This window comes from Dioscorea cayenensis, chromosome 1 (assembly GCF_009730915.1).
Source record: "Dioscorea cayenensis subsp. rotundata cultivar TDr96_F1 chromosome 1, TDr96_F1_v2_PseudoChromosome.rev07_lg8_w22 25.fasta, whole genome shotgun sequence".
Taxonomy (NCBI): domain Eukaryota; kingdom Viridiplantae; phylum Streptophyta; class Magnoliopsida; order Dioscoreales; family Dioscoreaceae; genus Dioscorea; species Dioscorea cayenensis.
The window spans coordinates 2,235,997-2,250,873 of NC_052471.1; the positions used below are offsets into that span (position 1 = coordinate 2,235,997).

Consider the following 14,877-nt stretch of genomic DNA (forward strand, 5'->3'; position numbering starts at 1 on the left):
ACATATATATTACGAATCAACTATATGTGTTATATTTTTATATAATTTAAATAAAATAATTACTAAGGCAACATTTTATGGTATTTTTGGATATTTTCAATATATGAAAATTTATATTATAACACAGCACAATTTTTTTTTATATGAGTAAAACATAAAAAGTTAATTAAATATAAAATAACTGCTACTAGATAAAACTATCTTTGATTAAAATAAAAATAAAATCAGAATTAGATGTGATAAAAATTTTATGTTATCCATTAAATATCAAATATAAAATAGTACGTAACATGTAACTCAACCATTTATACTATATTTGTATTTATATTGCTTTCTTTGTTCTCATCTATCTTTTAAGCCGACACTAATGAAACAATTAGTGAAATAGTGAATGAATTAATAAAGGAAAGTGGTCATGTGATGTAGTTATGTTATCTAGTAATTATTTTATAGGGCAGGTGTATAATGAAATCTTAAATATGTTGGGACTTTAGGGGCCATGTGCCATTCATACACCCAATGCAATTGACTTTATTTCCTTCTCTCTTGTCTTTATATTGTGTCTCATTTTCATTATGTTTTCATAGAATAATATATTTTAATATTAAGTTTATGAAAAAAATAATTAAACCAAGTAATACAATGAAGTATATAAACATATATCATTAATTTTTTTTCCATAAAAAGTAACAATTTTAAAGAATTAGCACCAAGATGTCTCACCCAAAGAACTACACTAAAATCTAAAAGGACATCAAGATAGCATATCTACGGTGATATCATGAAAGCACAAATCTCAAAGCGATTACGTGGCATTTAAGTGGGTCCCACTTTTTGCCACGTGGGCACCACCACGGAAACCGAAAGATGGATTTCTCTTCCGTAAAGACAAAGGTTAACTCGTTTTAGAAAATATAAAAGAGAGAGTTTTGAAGCCGCGAGAGAGAGAGAGAGAGAGAGAGAGAGCTTGGGGAGAAGAAGGATGGGGAACTCGCTGGGGTGCTCGGCCTCCGGGGAGAGGCTGGTTTCGGCGGCGAGAGATGGGGACCTGATTGAGGCCCGGATGCTTCTCGAGTTCAACCCAAGTCTCGCCAAGTACTCTACTTTCGGCGGCCTCAATTCCCCTCTCCATTTCGCTGCTGCGAAGGGCCATTGCGAGGTTTTTTCTTTTGATTTTTATCTTTTTTGTGTTTATGTTTTTTATTTTGTTTCTCTGGTTTGATCCGGCTGGGTTTTTGTTCTTGATGTTGTGTTTTGTTACTGATTTTTTGAGTTCTTGGTTAGATCGTGACGCTGTTGCTTGAGAATGGGGCGGATGTGAATTCCAGGAACTATTGTGGCCAGGTTGGTGATCGGAGGCGAAAAGTTTGGATTTTTAGATTTATCTATATCATGATCTTTAGTTCGTATTGTTTTCTTATGATTTCGAATTCCAGATCGAATGTAGGTTTTCGAATTAATCTTTAAGTTCTACCTTTTGATTATTTTTTTATTTTTTTTATTGTTCATTGGATGATTGTTTGGGCGAAAGTTGGGATTTTTTAGCTGAATCTTTTGATTTGATGTTTGATTTTGGAATCTGGTGTATAATTATTCAAAATTATAGCTGAACCTTCTTTGTTTGGTCTTGTGTTTTCTATATTGATGAAAATTAGACTGCGTTGATGCAAGCTTGCCGATATGGACATTGGGAGGTGGTTCAGACTCTGCTGCTCTACAGAAGTAATGTGTGTATTGGATGATGAGTTTTTTGTGTTTTATTTGTTTCTTTTCTTGATAGATTAGTAAAAAGCTTGGATGTTTGATTTTGGGTTTAAGGTAATGAGAGCGGATTATCTTAGTGGTAGAACAGCTCTCCACTTTGCTGCAGTGGAAGGGCACATCCGATGCATTCGGCTATTGGTTGCAGATTTCATTCCTAGTGCGCCATTTGACTCGGCTGCGGATGGCGACATAGCTGTTGTCCGGGGCACCAGCCCTGATTCCTCATCAAGAAATAGATCTGACCAATCGTAAGCGTGCCGTTTTTTCTTCCTTCCTTTGCTGAAAAGAATTCAGTAACTTAATGTTTCCTATCTTAGTGCGCTAGTAAGATTTATCAATAAAGTTGCCGATGGTGGCATTACGGCCCTCCATATGGCTGCATTGAATGGGTACTTCGATTGTGTGCAACTCCTACTTGATCTACATGCTGATGTCTCAGTGGTGACCTTCCATTATGGCTCTGCAATGAATTTGATCGGTATGGAGATCTTCTATGCTTATGAATGATTGCTTTTGATTTATGTGGTAATCCGAGAGGATGATTATTGCAGGAGCTGGAAGCACTCCTTTGCATTATGCAGCATGTGGAGGAAATCTTAAATGCTGCCAGGCAATATAACTCGCCCTACTCTACTATATTTTTCCAGACATATATAGTCTTTGAATGTTAATTATCTGCATGTTATCCCTTCTAAGTTTTATTGTCAATTTTATAAATTTTGAATCTGAAGTTGTGTTTATGTCAGATCCTTATTGCAAAAGGTGCAAGTCGGTTAACATTGAATTGCAATGGGTAACCTCTTCTTCCAAATTCACACTATATGGTTCCAATTTTTTTATTAAGAGTGATATCATTGAATTTTAGTTCCTCTTTGTCATAGGTGGCTTCCACTTGATGTTGCGAAGATATGGAAACGGCATTGGCTCGAGCCATTGTTGTCACCCAATTCAGACTTGACCATTCCAAATTTTCCTCCCTCCAATTATCTATCATTGCCACTAATGAGTATTCTTAATATAGCAAGGTACTTCGAAGATCACATGGCTAATGAATTGATTATTTACCATTTCTTTTATATGCTGGAGAACCTCTTTTCAGAGTTTTCTCTTTACTATCATTTTGCTTTATAATTGCAATCTTCATAATTAAAGCCATAGGGTTAGAATGCATGCTTGTGCGGGATTCATAATAATGTCTACACTTAAAATCTGTAGAATGAGATCTTTCATTGAAGAAATCTAAAGGAAACATAAGATTTATCTTCTCTTTTATAAATTTCCAATGAATTTAGGTATTTAAAGCTCACATTTCTAACTCAAGATATAAATTCTAGTAGAAGTTATTAAAATGCAGAACCAAATGTTACTACTATTGCTACACATTATTGTTCATGATGCCGGATGAAAATTTAATGGAGTAAGCCGTAAAAATTGGTTGATTTTATCTTTGTAAATTCCTGAGATCTCTGTTTCATCTCTGTTTTGTAAAAATTTGATACTGATTTAAAAGTGTTTCATATCAAGCATATATGTTTCTTTTTGGTAGTGTATGATGCTTATTACATGGTTGGAGGTTCTATGTGACTTATTCATCACATGATAACTTTTGACAGAGACACTGGCTTGCAATCCTCAACTGTCACTTCTGATGAAAGTGATTTTTGCGCTGTTTGCCTGGAAAGAGCCTGCACTGTAGCTGCAGAAGGTTGTCATTTCTATTCATGTTCTTGTTCAATATTTTGCTGCTTCAGTTGGCTTTATTTTCTTTTTCATCTACTACAGTAAAAACCTGATGTTTGGAGACTTTTGACCATGCCTTTTTTCATTTGATAAATCTGTTCTTGCATATATGATATATATATATATATATATATATATTTTATCTTCTCTGTTAGTCATAACTTCACAAACAAATTTTGAGGCCACAGTTTAATATTCTCTTAATTAGTAAATATAGCATTAGCTCAAAAACCTTCGACTGATTATATATGAATTTTATGCATGCTATCTGGAATGCTTGTATCTTTCTTATATAAGTTTGTCACCGACTTTCTTCAATCACCTTAAGGCTAAAGTCCAAACTGATATTATGCATTTGTTAACTTATTTTTACCATATGTAATGTGTACGAAAATGAATTAGACGACTCTTTAAATCATAAAAATGGCAGACATTACTTTTAAGTAGTCAAAAAGCACTTTCAATTCTTGTTAAGTGCCTTTGAACTAGTGCAACACCAAGCTGTGCTTTCTTTTCCTCTAAGTCATACACTTCTTATTTCTCAGGTTGTGGGCATGAATTTTGCGTGAGATGTGCACTCTATCTTTGTTCGACAAGTAATGTGACTACCGAAATGGTTGGTCCACCAGGGGCAATTCCGTGCCCACTTTGTCGAAACGGAATAGTCTCATTTGTTAAGCTGCCGAGTACTCCGGCAAAGGAGCTAAAACTAAATCTAGCTCTCAGCCTATGCAATCCATGCATTCTCCCGCCTCGAGACCCCGATACACCTGCAACTTCTTGCAGATCTGAGTATCACAAGAACTGCGTCGCATCAGTTTCTCCGGAGATCATGTGCCCGCTCACTTGCAGTCCATTCCCTTCGGTTTCAATTCCTTCTTGCACTTGTGACGACGACCCTTGTTCCTCTGATGATCCTCAAGGTGAGATACACGAACAATCACCTCGTCCTTCTCAGAGCGCGCCAAGTGAAGCCGAAAAAACAGAAGAACAGAGACTAGAGAAAACAACATGTTCAAACATGTTTTGGAACAGGAGAAGCTGCCATAGAGAGCATCAGTGCAATTCAGAGATAAATGCTTGATTTCTGTTGGCTTGTGAATAGTTTGATGTGAGAGTGAATTTGTTATGGTGGATTGTTTTTATGCATCATCATCATCATTATATTCAGTTAGTGGTTTATATGATTGATATGAAATGGTGGCAATTTGTTGGGAATTAAAAATTCAGTGTTTCTCTTTGAATTAGGAAATGTTTGTTCTTGTAATGTCTGTAATTAATTCATCAGATGCCATTGATATTTATGCAAAAATTGAGGTTTCTGATGATTCTAGCCATTGGATTATTATTAGTTATACTCATCATTGTTAAGCAATGGAGTTGATCTGCATGTCAAGTATGTGTTTTAATTATTGAAATTGTTTTTAATGCACCAATAACTTTATCATTTGGTCGGTGAAGAGATGTAAAATGTCAATTTGATCTGTACTACATCAGTTTCACATGGAAATTATTTATATATATTTTTTTATTATGTACACGTGCAGTATATGAATTATTTTTCTAGTATATATATATGGATGAATTATATGTGTGTGTTGATAAACTTTAAATCTAATTGTTGGATTTCAATCCAACGGTTCAACATTGTTTAATAAATAATATTACTGTGTTTATAAATAGTAATATAGTAAAAAGTGTGATGTATAATATTTTGATCTAAATTGAAACAAAATCTAAACTAATGAATCTAACTAATCCTATATATATTTTACTGTAGCATCTTAATTGGCTCAATTGTTGCCATTAATATCTGCAGTTGATGTTTTTATATATATATATATATATTGGATGATATTAGAATATTTTTTATAAGTCTATAATAATAATAATAATAATAATAATAAGTGACTTTTGTATTCGTAATGAGTAAATTATACGTTTATTTTTTAAAAAATATGGATAAAATAAAATAAGTTGATATAATTGAGGGATTAATTTTTCTTAGAGACTAAACATGGACTCCGAGTGTTTCTCCATGAAAAAGCCACTGATGAATAAAATATACTCCACGTTTTTGACACCATGATGGATATGTTGCCTCCGCATCCCTACAACATTTTGTTATTTATTTATTTATTTTTTTTTAACTTTATTTTTTAGTTATATATATATAAAGATTTATATGTGGTCGTCCATAAATTTATATCTATAAATTTAAAATTTATAAATGTGGACATTCATAGATTTGTAATTTACATATGTTTACAGACCTCTTAAATCAATATCCAACATCTCGGCTCTCTCGCTCTACATTCAAAATCTATGGTTGTTGTATACATGTCTATACATGATGTAGACTCTATATATATAATTTATTATAATAAAAATTAAAAAAATATTTTCCAAAGAAATATATTTAAATCATCCGTTGACTTTTGAGGCCCCTCATAAAACTGCTCCACATGAGAGATGATCTCACGGAACCGGTTCCATGATAGTTACTATAGAACCAAGATATGGCTTAACCTCAACCGTTGAATTGTCTCGAGTTAATAACTTCTAAAGTAAAGGGCTTGGATCTTTTAAGATAATTACTAATATATTACTAGATTATATAATAAAAAACAATAAAATTTATAAACCATGGCTAAGATTGAGCCACGTCTCGGTTCCGTAGTAATTACCACGGAACCGAGTCTACCGGATAAAAATTAGCTCCTCCACATTCGATGATATTGAATTATTGAGGACACGTTGCATCTCAATTTGGCTGTGTATTATTTTTTTTAATATATTCTTTGACATTAGTGTGTATGCTCACTTTTGTGAGATTCATATTAATGTTTATATATACTCTCTCCGTTCTTTTTATATGTTATGAATAACTGAATCTCACATATTAAGAAAATTAATCATTTTATATAATTTAATAAAAAATTAGTTATCTTTCTAATATTAACCCTAATTCATATCTTTACATTTCTCTTTTATATTAAATTTCAAAAAAAAAAAAATTGAATAGAGTGTTAGGATAATTTGGGGAAAAAATAATAAATGATTTTTGATGTTTAAAAATACAAGATAAAAAAGAACATGGGTTTATGACATATAAAAATAAATGGAAGGAGTAGTTTAATTAATTTTCAAGGATATACAATTGATGTATTTTTATCTTATTATGAGAAATGTGTTTTCTTTTTCAATTATTATTATTATTTTTATTAATAGATAACAAGTGTCTCCCATTTGAGAGATTATTAAAGAGATAAATAAATATGAAACTGTACTAGTTATGGTACCTTACAAACTTCTAAAAAAATCTTCCTGTTCTATAATCTTGGAGGAATGAAACTGATGTTTTTCCTACATAGAACCCATACATAGGCTCATAAACAGTACATAAAAATAGTTCTAGATCCACAATATACAGTACATGAACAACCCCTCTTTTTTATTTTTTTACCAAGATAAGCGGTCTAGCTGCTAAAAAAAGCCAGAGACGTGCACAAGCCTCGATAGAGCAAGTGGGAGCGTGGCCCGCGGACACATGAGTGCTGGAACCACCTGCACACAACCACTACTCACACTCTCAGAAATGTGCTCTCACCCAAGATTCGAGCTCTCATCGACATGAAGGGGTTATATTGGGGGATTCGATTCTACGATAGATCGACTTTGAGTCGTTATTATCCAATAACTATTCAATGGACCACTTGGTCATTAATATCTTATATAATACCATTAGGCTATCCAATGGCTAACCAATTTTTATTTTTCATTCTATTTTTAATATTAAACCTATTATTATATACCAAAATGTCAATGATTATTACATTCATAGAGTCAAACATTCAACTAATTTTTCATTAAAAAACCATCTGTTTTTTTTTTTTCAAAAGATCAGTTGAATGTTCAAACCAAATTCATACTCACACGCCACACACACTCTTGCCATTACGCAATTTCCTATTTTACAGGGATCTATACGCAAAAAATAATAATAATAATAATAATTTTAGCCGATGCCGCCGCAATTTCGTTCCAGAACTTTCCACCGAGTTTCCACGAGTCAAACTCAGTAGCCGCGCCACAAGACCAACTCGCCACGTGGACCACAGCCCCCAACGGTGACCGGTGCCACTCTGGCGGTGACCGGAATCCCCACCACCACCGGGCCCCACCACGGCTCTGGCTCCGGCTCACGAGCCGATCTCTTCGGCTGGCTCGGCTCACGGGCCGGCTTCTCAACCATGGGACCCACCAGCCTCGCCTCCAGGTGGACAACCCCATGGCCTCTCCCGCCATAACTCCCCACGCGAAGCGCGTAGCTAAGGTGGCGCCGCGAAGCCGGCGCGTGGAGCCCGTCGATGACGTCAGCCGGCGAAATGCGGCACCAGCCAAGCCGAGCCGGCCCGGCAAGGGCCCGCTTAGAGAGGACGCTGACGTAGACTGCCGCGTCAGACTCCTCCTTGCCATGCAAGAACGCGGGGTCCACCGGCACCCGAACCGTGTCGTGCCACGTCGGATACCCCTCTCCGGTGTTATCCACCCGAGTCCGGTGCTCCGCGGTGCTCGCACTAGACGAGAACGCTACGTAAGGCCTCAACGGAGCCTGTGACCATAACACCAACGATGAAGGCTTCTTTAGAGACTCAGCTGATAGCACCGTGATCTCCAGTGCCAGCCAATCCTGACCGTTCATCTTCTTCACCTCCATCTTAATTTCTCTTATTAATCCTTCTCCTTCTCTTAATTCTTATGATGTTACTACTATGTAAGCTTGCAAATATGTGATATATATATATATATATATATATATATATATGGTTAGAGAGGGAAAATACTTAGAAAAAAGGAAGATGAAGCGTGGATATTTCGTTTATTTGAGGTGGAGGAGTTGGAGAAGAGAAGAAGAAAGAGGGAATAATAATAGTATTAAGGAATTGGTCCATGTGAAGGGTCTTTTCTATGGTTTTTCCGCGTTGGAAATTTCACGCTTTAATTTGGAGATGTCACCGTTGGATTTAGATTGGACGGTGGGGATTGATTGGTAAGGATTTGTGTGTTGGTTTTGGTGGCTGAAAGGTCTTTTTCGTTGGTTTGTTTTGGAATACTTTTGAAGGTTTGTAAGCAATGAGTTGGGAGTGAGCTTTATAGTTTTTTATTGAAGATGGTGATGTATTTAATTAATTATTTTAATTAACTAATTAATTAATTAAGTAATATGATTGTGTAGATTTAAATCTATTTATATAGTTCTTGTATTATCGAGATAGTTGATCAATTTTGTTTGAGATATTTGACCTATGGCTTTTAGAGGATATGGGTAAGTTACTGGAAGCACTATAAAAAAATAATTTGACCTATGGCTTTTAAAGAATAAGGGTAAGTTACCAGAAGCACTATAAAAAAAGATAAACTCTCTCAATAGATGTTCTTTTTATACATAAAGATTTGAATAGAAAATTTATTGTTCAAGTAACCCAAGTTTATATCACTTATGCCAAATTTTTTAAATCTATGTCATTGGACTATCTGCAAAATCAATTATATGTTAATTATTTGGACTAATGTAGAACCTGGTCTTCTTGCGGTTGAACTGGATAGGCCCTCTAGTATTGATGTGGATTTTGATATTCCCTGAGATGCAAGATTGAGGAAGTTCTCTCTTTTATTGTGTTGTTTTTCCCATCTCTCTTTTAATTTTTCACTGTTGTGGAAGTTTGGTCCATCTGTATTTTTAGTAGTAGTTATTTTGTACCTTTTTTTGCTTTCTATTTTTAATAAATTATTATTTATTCATTCTTATAATATATATATATATATATATTGATGTGTTTTCATCAGTAAAACATGTGTTGCACAGTAGTAATACCTAAAAAGAATTTCAGTTATAATCAGGCGATGAAATGTTTAATTTATCGTGGCTCACGAGTTGAAGTGCATCTTTATCTTAAAAAAAAACCTAAAAAGGAATAAGAATGGTCAATAAATGTTGCACTTTTGTAAACAAAGATCTTGGTGGCGTTGGAATTCCACTTTGTTTATGGCAGATAAAGATGACCAAACACCAAGGAAACCCTGGTGGAAATTGTGGAGAAAGTGGGGTTCTGCAACTAAACAACTAAAAAAAGGTGAAGTTTTAGCAGAAAAGAAACAAATGTTCCACAAATCACATTATCCCAATGTTTGAACCACAGGCAGGTAAGAGACTGACCAGAGAAACAATATACATGAATTGAATTCAAGGATCATAAAAGAGACGGCCAAAACTAATACACACCATTTTAAAAAAATAATAATTATAAAACCACTGCAATAAAGAGCTAGATTTATAATAGTCAAAACAACCAAAACAAACACAATTAATCCACCAAGTTACAAACAAAGCCATGCCCTTTCCAAACATCATAGCAATCTTGAAGACAATCTAAAAAGGACAATGCACCACTAAATAAGTTATCTTTCATATGGGACAACCCCAGCAGCAGCACCACCACCATTGTTGATGCTGGCGCAAACTACTGCAAAACCACCAAGCAAAGGTAGTGATTGTGAAAGAAAATCTTCGATCATAGTCCATATCCGGCACCCGGCTTGAATGCAGTAGCTGATTACCAACAAAGCACAGACTCATTCAGCTACATTCTACATCTGAACATTAGACCGGAGCATAATCTGGGAAGGAAACACACGTACTCGTCACTGGATTAATTAACCAAAAACAATGGCGCAGCTATGTTTGTTAGAATGGGAAGGAACAAGATGAACCGATCGAATGGGAGCGGGCAGGAGACGACCGAGAGGTTCCACCGGAGCTGGTCCGTCCCCAGCCAAAACGCCGGCGAGAAACGCAGACAATCAGCGAGCGGATGATGTTCTCCTTGATTAACTATATTTCTCATGTTGAATGTCATAAGAATTTGTATTAAATATTTATATACATACGAATTTTTTTTTTAGATGTTTAACATGGGTTGGATAGTCGTAAATATCTTGAGTGGATACGGTACTGTATTATGATGATTTTTATTTTGAAAATCTACTTTCAATTTATATCATTTTTATCATTCAATTTTAATTTGTGTTCATTAGAAGAGTAATAAAAAAATTCTAGGAAAAATTTAATGACATATATGTTGGATATGCCAAGTTAACATCAATTCGTCACTCTATCTGCATACACAGACATAAAACGTCATTAAAGAGGACCATATGGCCACTCTTACTAATATGGCACATGCACACTATCCAGACAACCCTTGTCAATAAAAGTGGCCACGTGGCTTACTTTGCTGATGTGGCATATTCACAAATATAGATGAAGCATGAATTATTGTTGAAATGACAAATTCAAGTCATCAAATTCTACCCGAAATTCTTTCGGTATCCTTTCCGGTAAACAAAAATTAAAATTGGATAACCAAAACGATAAAATTGAAGTTCAATAATCAAAATGAAAAATAACTATTGTACAGATACCGATCAGAAAAAATTTACCTTTTGGATGGGTTTAGGAGTTTTAAGATGGGAAGAAACATGATGGTTTCGAGAATTTATATGGGTTTAAGGTGAATTTTGGTTTCGAAAATTTCAAACAATCTAAATTTGGATACCATGCATCAGTGGAAACTGAACCTTCAATCTTTTTCATATAAGTCAAATGTCTTACCACTCGGCGGCTATTATGGCAGACTTGATAGTCACTTATAAGGTGATATATAAATGAACTATTTAATATTTGACCTAATATTTTTAAAATATTCAATACTAGTCATGTCGATTTTAATATTTGTTTCTATAATCTATTTAATGTGATTAATGTTGTATTTTATGCTGAGTCTACCATATTATTTATGATTATTATTTGTTTAATGACATATTATGCTAATTAACTACTAGAGCAAATGTTGTCACATAAAATCAAGTAGCTAGTAAAGCAATATGTAATAAAATATGTATTTTAATATATTTATTAGATCAACAATAATGATAACGATAGGTATAATACCCGAACTGGTCCCTTTACTTTCTCTCTCTTTTTTTTTTAATTCTTCTACTCATAAATGCTCCAAACTAATCCATCTACCCTTGAAAATGGACCCACTTAATCCTTCTACACTTAAAAATGATCTAACTAATATCTATATTTTCAAGAGTAGAGGGGGTAGTTGGAAAGAATAGAGGGAGTAAAGGGACTAAGAGAATCCATTTTAAAAAATAGAGGGAGTAGTTAGAAGCATTTCTGAGTAGAGGGAAAAAAAAGAAGACAAAAAATAGAGGAACCAATTTAGGTATTATACCATAACAATATTTGATAAATACATCTATTCAAAATTATATATATTTATATATATAGTAATGGTGTAAAAGAGCGCACAATCTTTGTTTTTTTTAATATAAGTATTAATTGTTTTTGTCATTAGTTTTTGAAAATATTTTTAATAATGATAAATTATTTAGTTTACCCATTATTTATATTAATTGAATAATTTTTTAATATTATTACATAATTTATTTTAATCTTTAATTATGATAAACATAGTTTTAATTATTTTTAAAATTAATATTTAATTAATAACAAAATAATTAATTTATCTCAATTAATTATTATCCTTAAAAATAATGAAAACCATCTTAATTCCCATGACTATAAGCATGTATTCACACAAGATGATGCTACCTTATGTGGATCATGCCGTGCAACTACATATTAAGGAGTGTGTTCTCAAACTAATTAACTGTTTAATAACTAGAAATCTTTTTTGTGAGTCTCTTCTATAGGATTGTCAATGGGCTGGGCCCTTGATGCGAATCATAACCCCGCGCTGTCGTGGGTAGGGACTAGACATGGCCATGGATAGGCTTCGCATCAGGCCGAGTCTATAATTAATAAAATTCAAACTTATCCAAGTGTGGCCAACCTAATAATATAGGTTTTAATTTTTGCCAGAACTCGCTTGAATTTTATGACCGTTAACCAATGTCTGCCCAAATAAGTTTTTTCATCCAATAATAAATAAGTTATAAAAAAAAAAGTTAATAATAGTATTAATCTGTGAACACACTACCAATAATTATTCTACAAAACACATTAAAATTAAAATACCAAATATACATCTATGTTAAGTCACAACATCTCAAATTCAAATCATTATAACCAATGTCAATCAACAATAATCAATAATGATATCAGGTAGACCATCTATTTACAGTTAATCAATCTAAAATAGTAGTACATGTCTTAAATATACACACATACAATATGTAAATATTTTACTAATAAATATATTATATAACTCGGGTCTGGTCAGGCCGGGCTTTTAACAATAAAAACATACCCAGCTCATTTTTAAAATAGCCTATATTTTGTCCAATGCTTGGTCATCAGATCTCGTATATTTTTTCAAACTCTCCCAATTTTCAGACGGGCCTTCGGGCTTGGGTGGGACAGCCCTGGGACAGGTCTAGTAGGGACGAGGATAGTTTTCATGGATCATAACCTGGACCAGATAAGAGATAGGGGCAAGGCCGGAGAATTCCTATCTTGCCCCGGCCTGATATATATATATATATATATATTATTGGGCTATTTCTCTAATTAGCCATATTTGTTATTTTTATTCTCCAAATGATCTTAAGAGTATTTTATTTGTCAAAATTACTCAAGCACCAGCAAATCATGGTCCCATCAGCACACATAAGTGCTGACTAGGCACTTATACTTAAAAGAATAGTGATTTTTTTGCATTTTTGACCTCCTTTCTTTTATAATTACTAAAGTAATTTATTTGTTTACCCAATTTTTAAAAAAAATATTTTTTTTTCTTCTAAAATTTATTATTATTTTTTTTAAAATATGTTTAATTTTAAAACTTATATTATTATTAAAATAGCATTCATTATTTTAAAAAATAGAACTGATGTGGTTTTTTTATTTATTTGGCTTTCCATTTTATAATCATAATTTGTTTAGTATATATAGACATAAATATTTTGAATTATTATTATTTTATATAATATAAATAGATTAGTTTATAAATTATTATCAATACTTTTCATTTATGCGGCGAATTTAAACATAAAATATTATTAAAGTATTTGATTAAGATCATTCTCTAGAATGGGATAAGTGATTCCTACTAGAAACCTCGGTTAAAGTAACCTAAAGTTATCCGTTTTATATAAGTCCAACTATAAAAATACTAAAAAAAAGTCAATTGGCTGTATCTTTTGGGCAGTGAAAAATTATGGCATAATTCATACAATATGCTATAATTTAAAAAATTATATAATATTATGAGAATTATGCTATGTTGGTTGTTTATGTACTTAATTTGGAATATAGAATTATAGCATAATATGGATTTTATGTCATAAAAAAAAATTCCACTTGGAGTTAAGTATTTTTTTATTGTAAGTGCACGACAGTCCGACGACCATCCGACCGGCCTTCGGCAACTTGTAGGCGGCTTAGTAGTGGTCCATTGGCGGTCGTCAATTTGTAAATAAATAAATAAATATATATATATATATATATATATATTATCATGACTTACGATTTGAAGTGTATTTTTATCTTTAAAAAAATAATAAAAAAATAACCTACAGAGCATTATGAAGGGTCAACGAATACTGCACTTTGTAAACAAAGATCCTGGAAGTGTTTTGGTAGATAAGATGACCAGACACCAAGAAAGATAAGCTGACCAAACAACACCAAGGAAAATCTAATAGAAGCTGTGGAGAAGGTGGGGGTTGTTCTGCAACTCCCCTTCCATGAACTTTCAGTTTGGGCATCTAGATAAATCCTAAAATTGACTTTCATTGGATTTTCTTTAAAAAAAAAAAAAATAAAAATAAAAATTAGATAATTTAATAAAAAAAATTTAGGGCCCATTTGATGAACATGATAGAATATGGACAAATATGATATGAGGACGGGATAGAAGTAGGAAAGGATATGAGGACGGGATAGAAGTAGGAAAGGATATGTAATATCTTATCTTATGTTTGATGCGCACCGGATAAATCATTGGATAACATTTATTATCCTATTTTACTTGTGAAGTGGACTAGATAATGACATATAAATGATTTGTAAATAGACAAAATTACCTTTTATAATATAATTATATATTATTTTTTAAAATAAACTTTTTTTTTAATTTTTTTTCCTTAATGATTTAAGGTTTCTATTAAATTATTAAAAAAAACCTAAAAATAATGCCCACAAATATATAGATCATATAAAAATAATACTTCATACCTATTTTCTTGAAGAAAATCACGCACAAAGAAAAATAACCAAAAATCCATAAATATAGCAAATTAAATACATCACATCGAAATCAATTAAAAAAAATCATC

General features: G+C 32.8%; 1 protein-coding gene across 1 annotated transcript; it reads left to right on the forward strand.

Annotated features, from left to right (window-relative positions):
• The first annotated feature begins 935 nt into the window (after positions 1-935).
• LOC120263796 (probable E3 ubiquitin-protein ligase XBOS33) lies at positions 936-4,879 on the forward strand. The gene is made up of 10 exons (XM_039271779.1): positions 936-1,159; positions 1,285-1,344; positions 1,656-1,727; positions 1,819-2,012; positions 2,082-2,242; positions 2,316-2,374; positions 2,511-2,557; positions 2,646-2,789; positions 3,378-3,469; positions 4,050-4,879. The coding sequence occupies exons 1-10, from the start codon at positions 983-985 to the stop codon at positions 4,586-4,588; spliced, it is 1,545 nt and encodes a 514-aa protein (XP_039127713.1). The 5' UTR covers positions 936-982; the 3' UTR covers positions 4,589-4,879.
• Positions 4,880-14,877: the final 9,998 nt, after the last annotated feature.

What these genes read in the sequence shown, in the direction of transcription:
- LOC120263796 (XM_039271779.1), top strand. Translation starts at nt 983, where the DNA reads ATGGGGAACTCGCTGGGGTGCTCGGCCTCCGGGGAGAGGCTGGTTTCG. An exon ending in CTCTGCAATGAATTTGATCG is followed by an intron (nt 2,243 to 2,315) that starts GTATGGAGATCT and finishes TGATTATTGCAG; the next exon opens with GAGCTGGAAGCACTCCTTTG. An exon ending in GAAATCTTAAATGCTGCCAG is followed by an intron (nt 2,375 to 2,510) that starts GCAATATAACTC and finishes TGTTTATGTCAG; the next exon opens with ATCCTTATTGCAAAAGGTGC.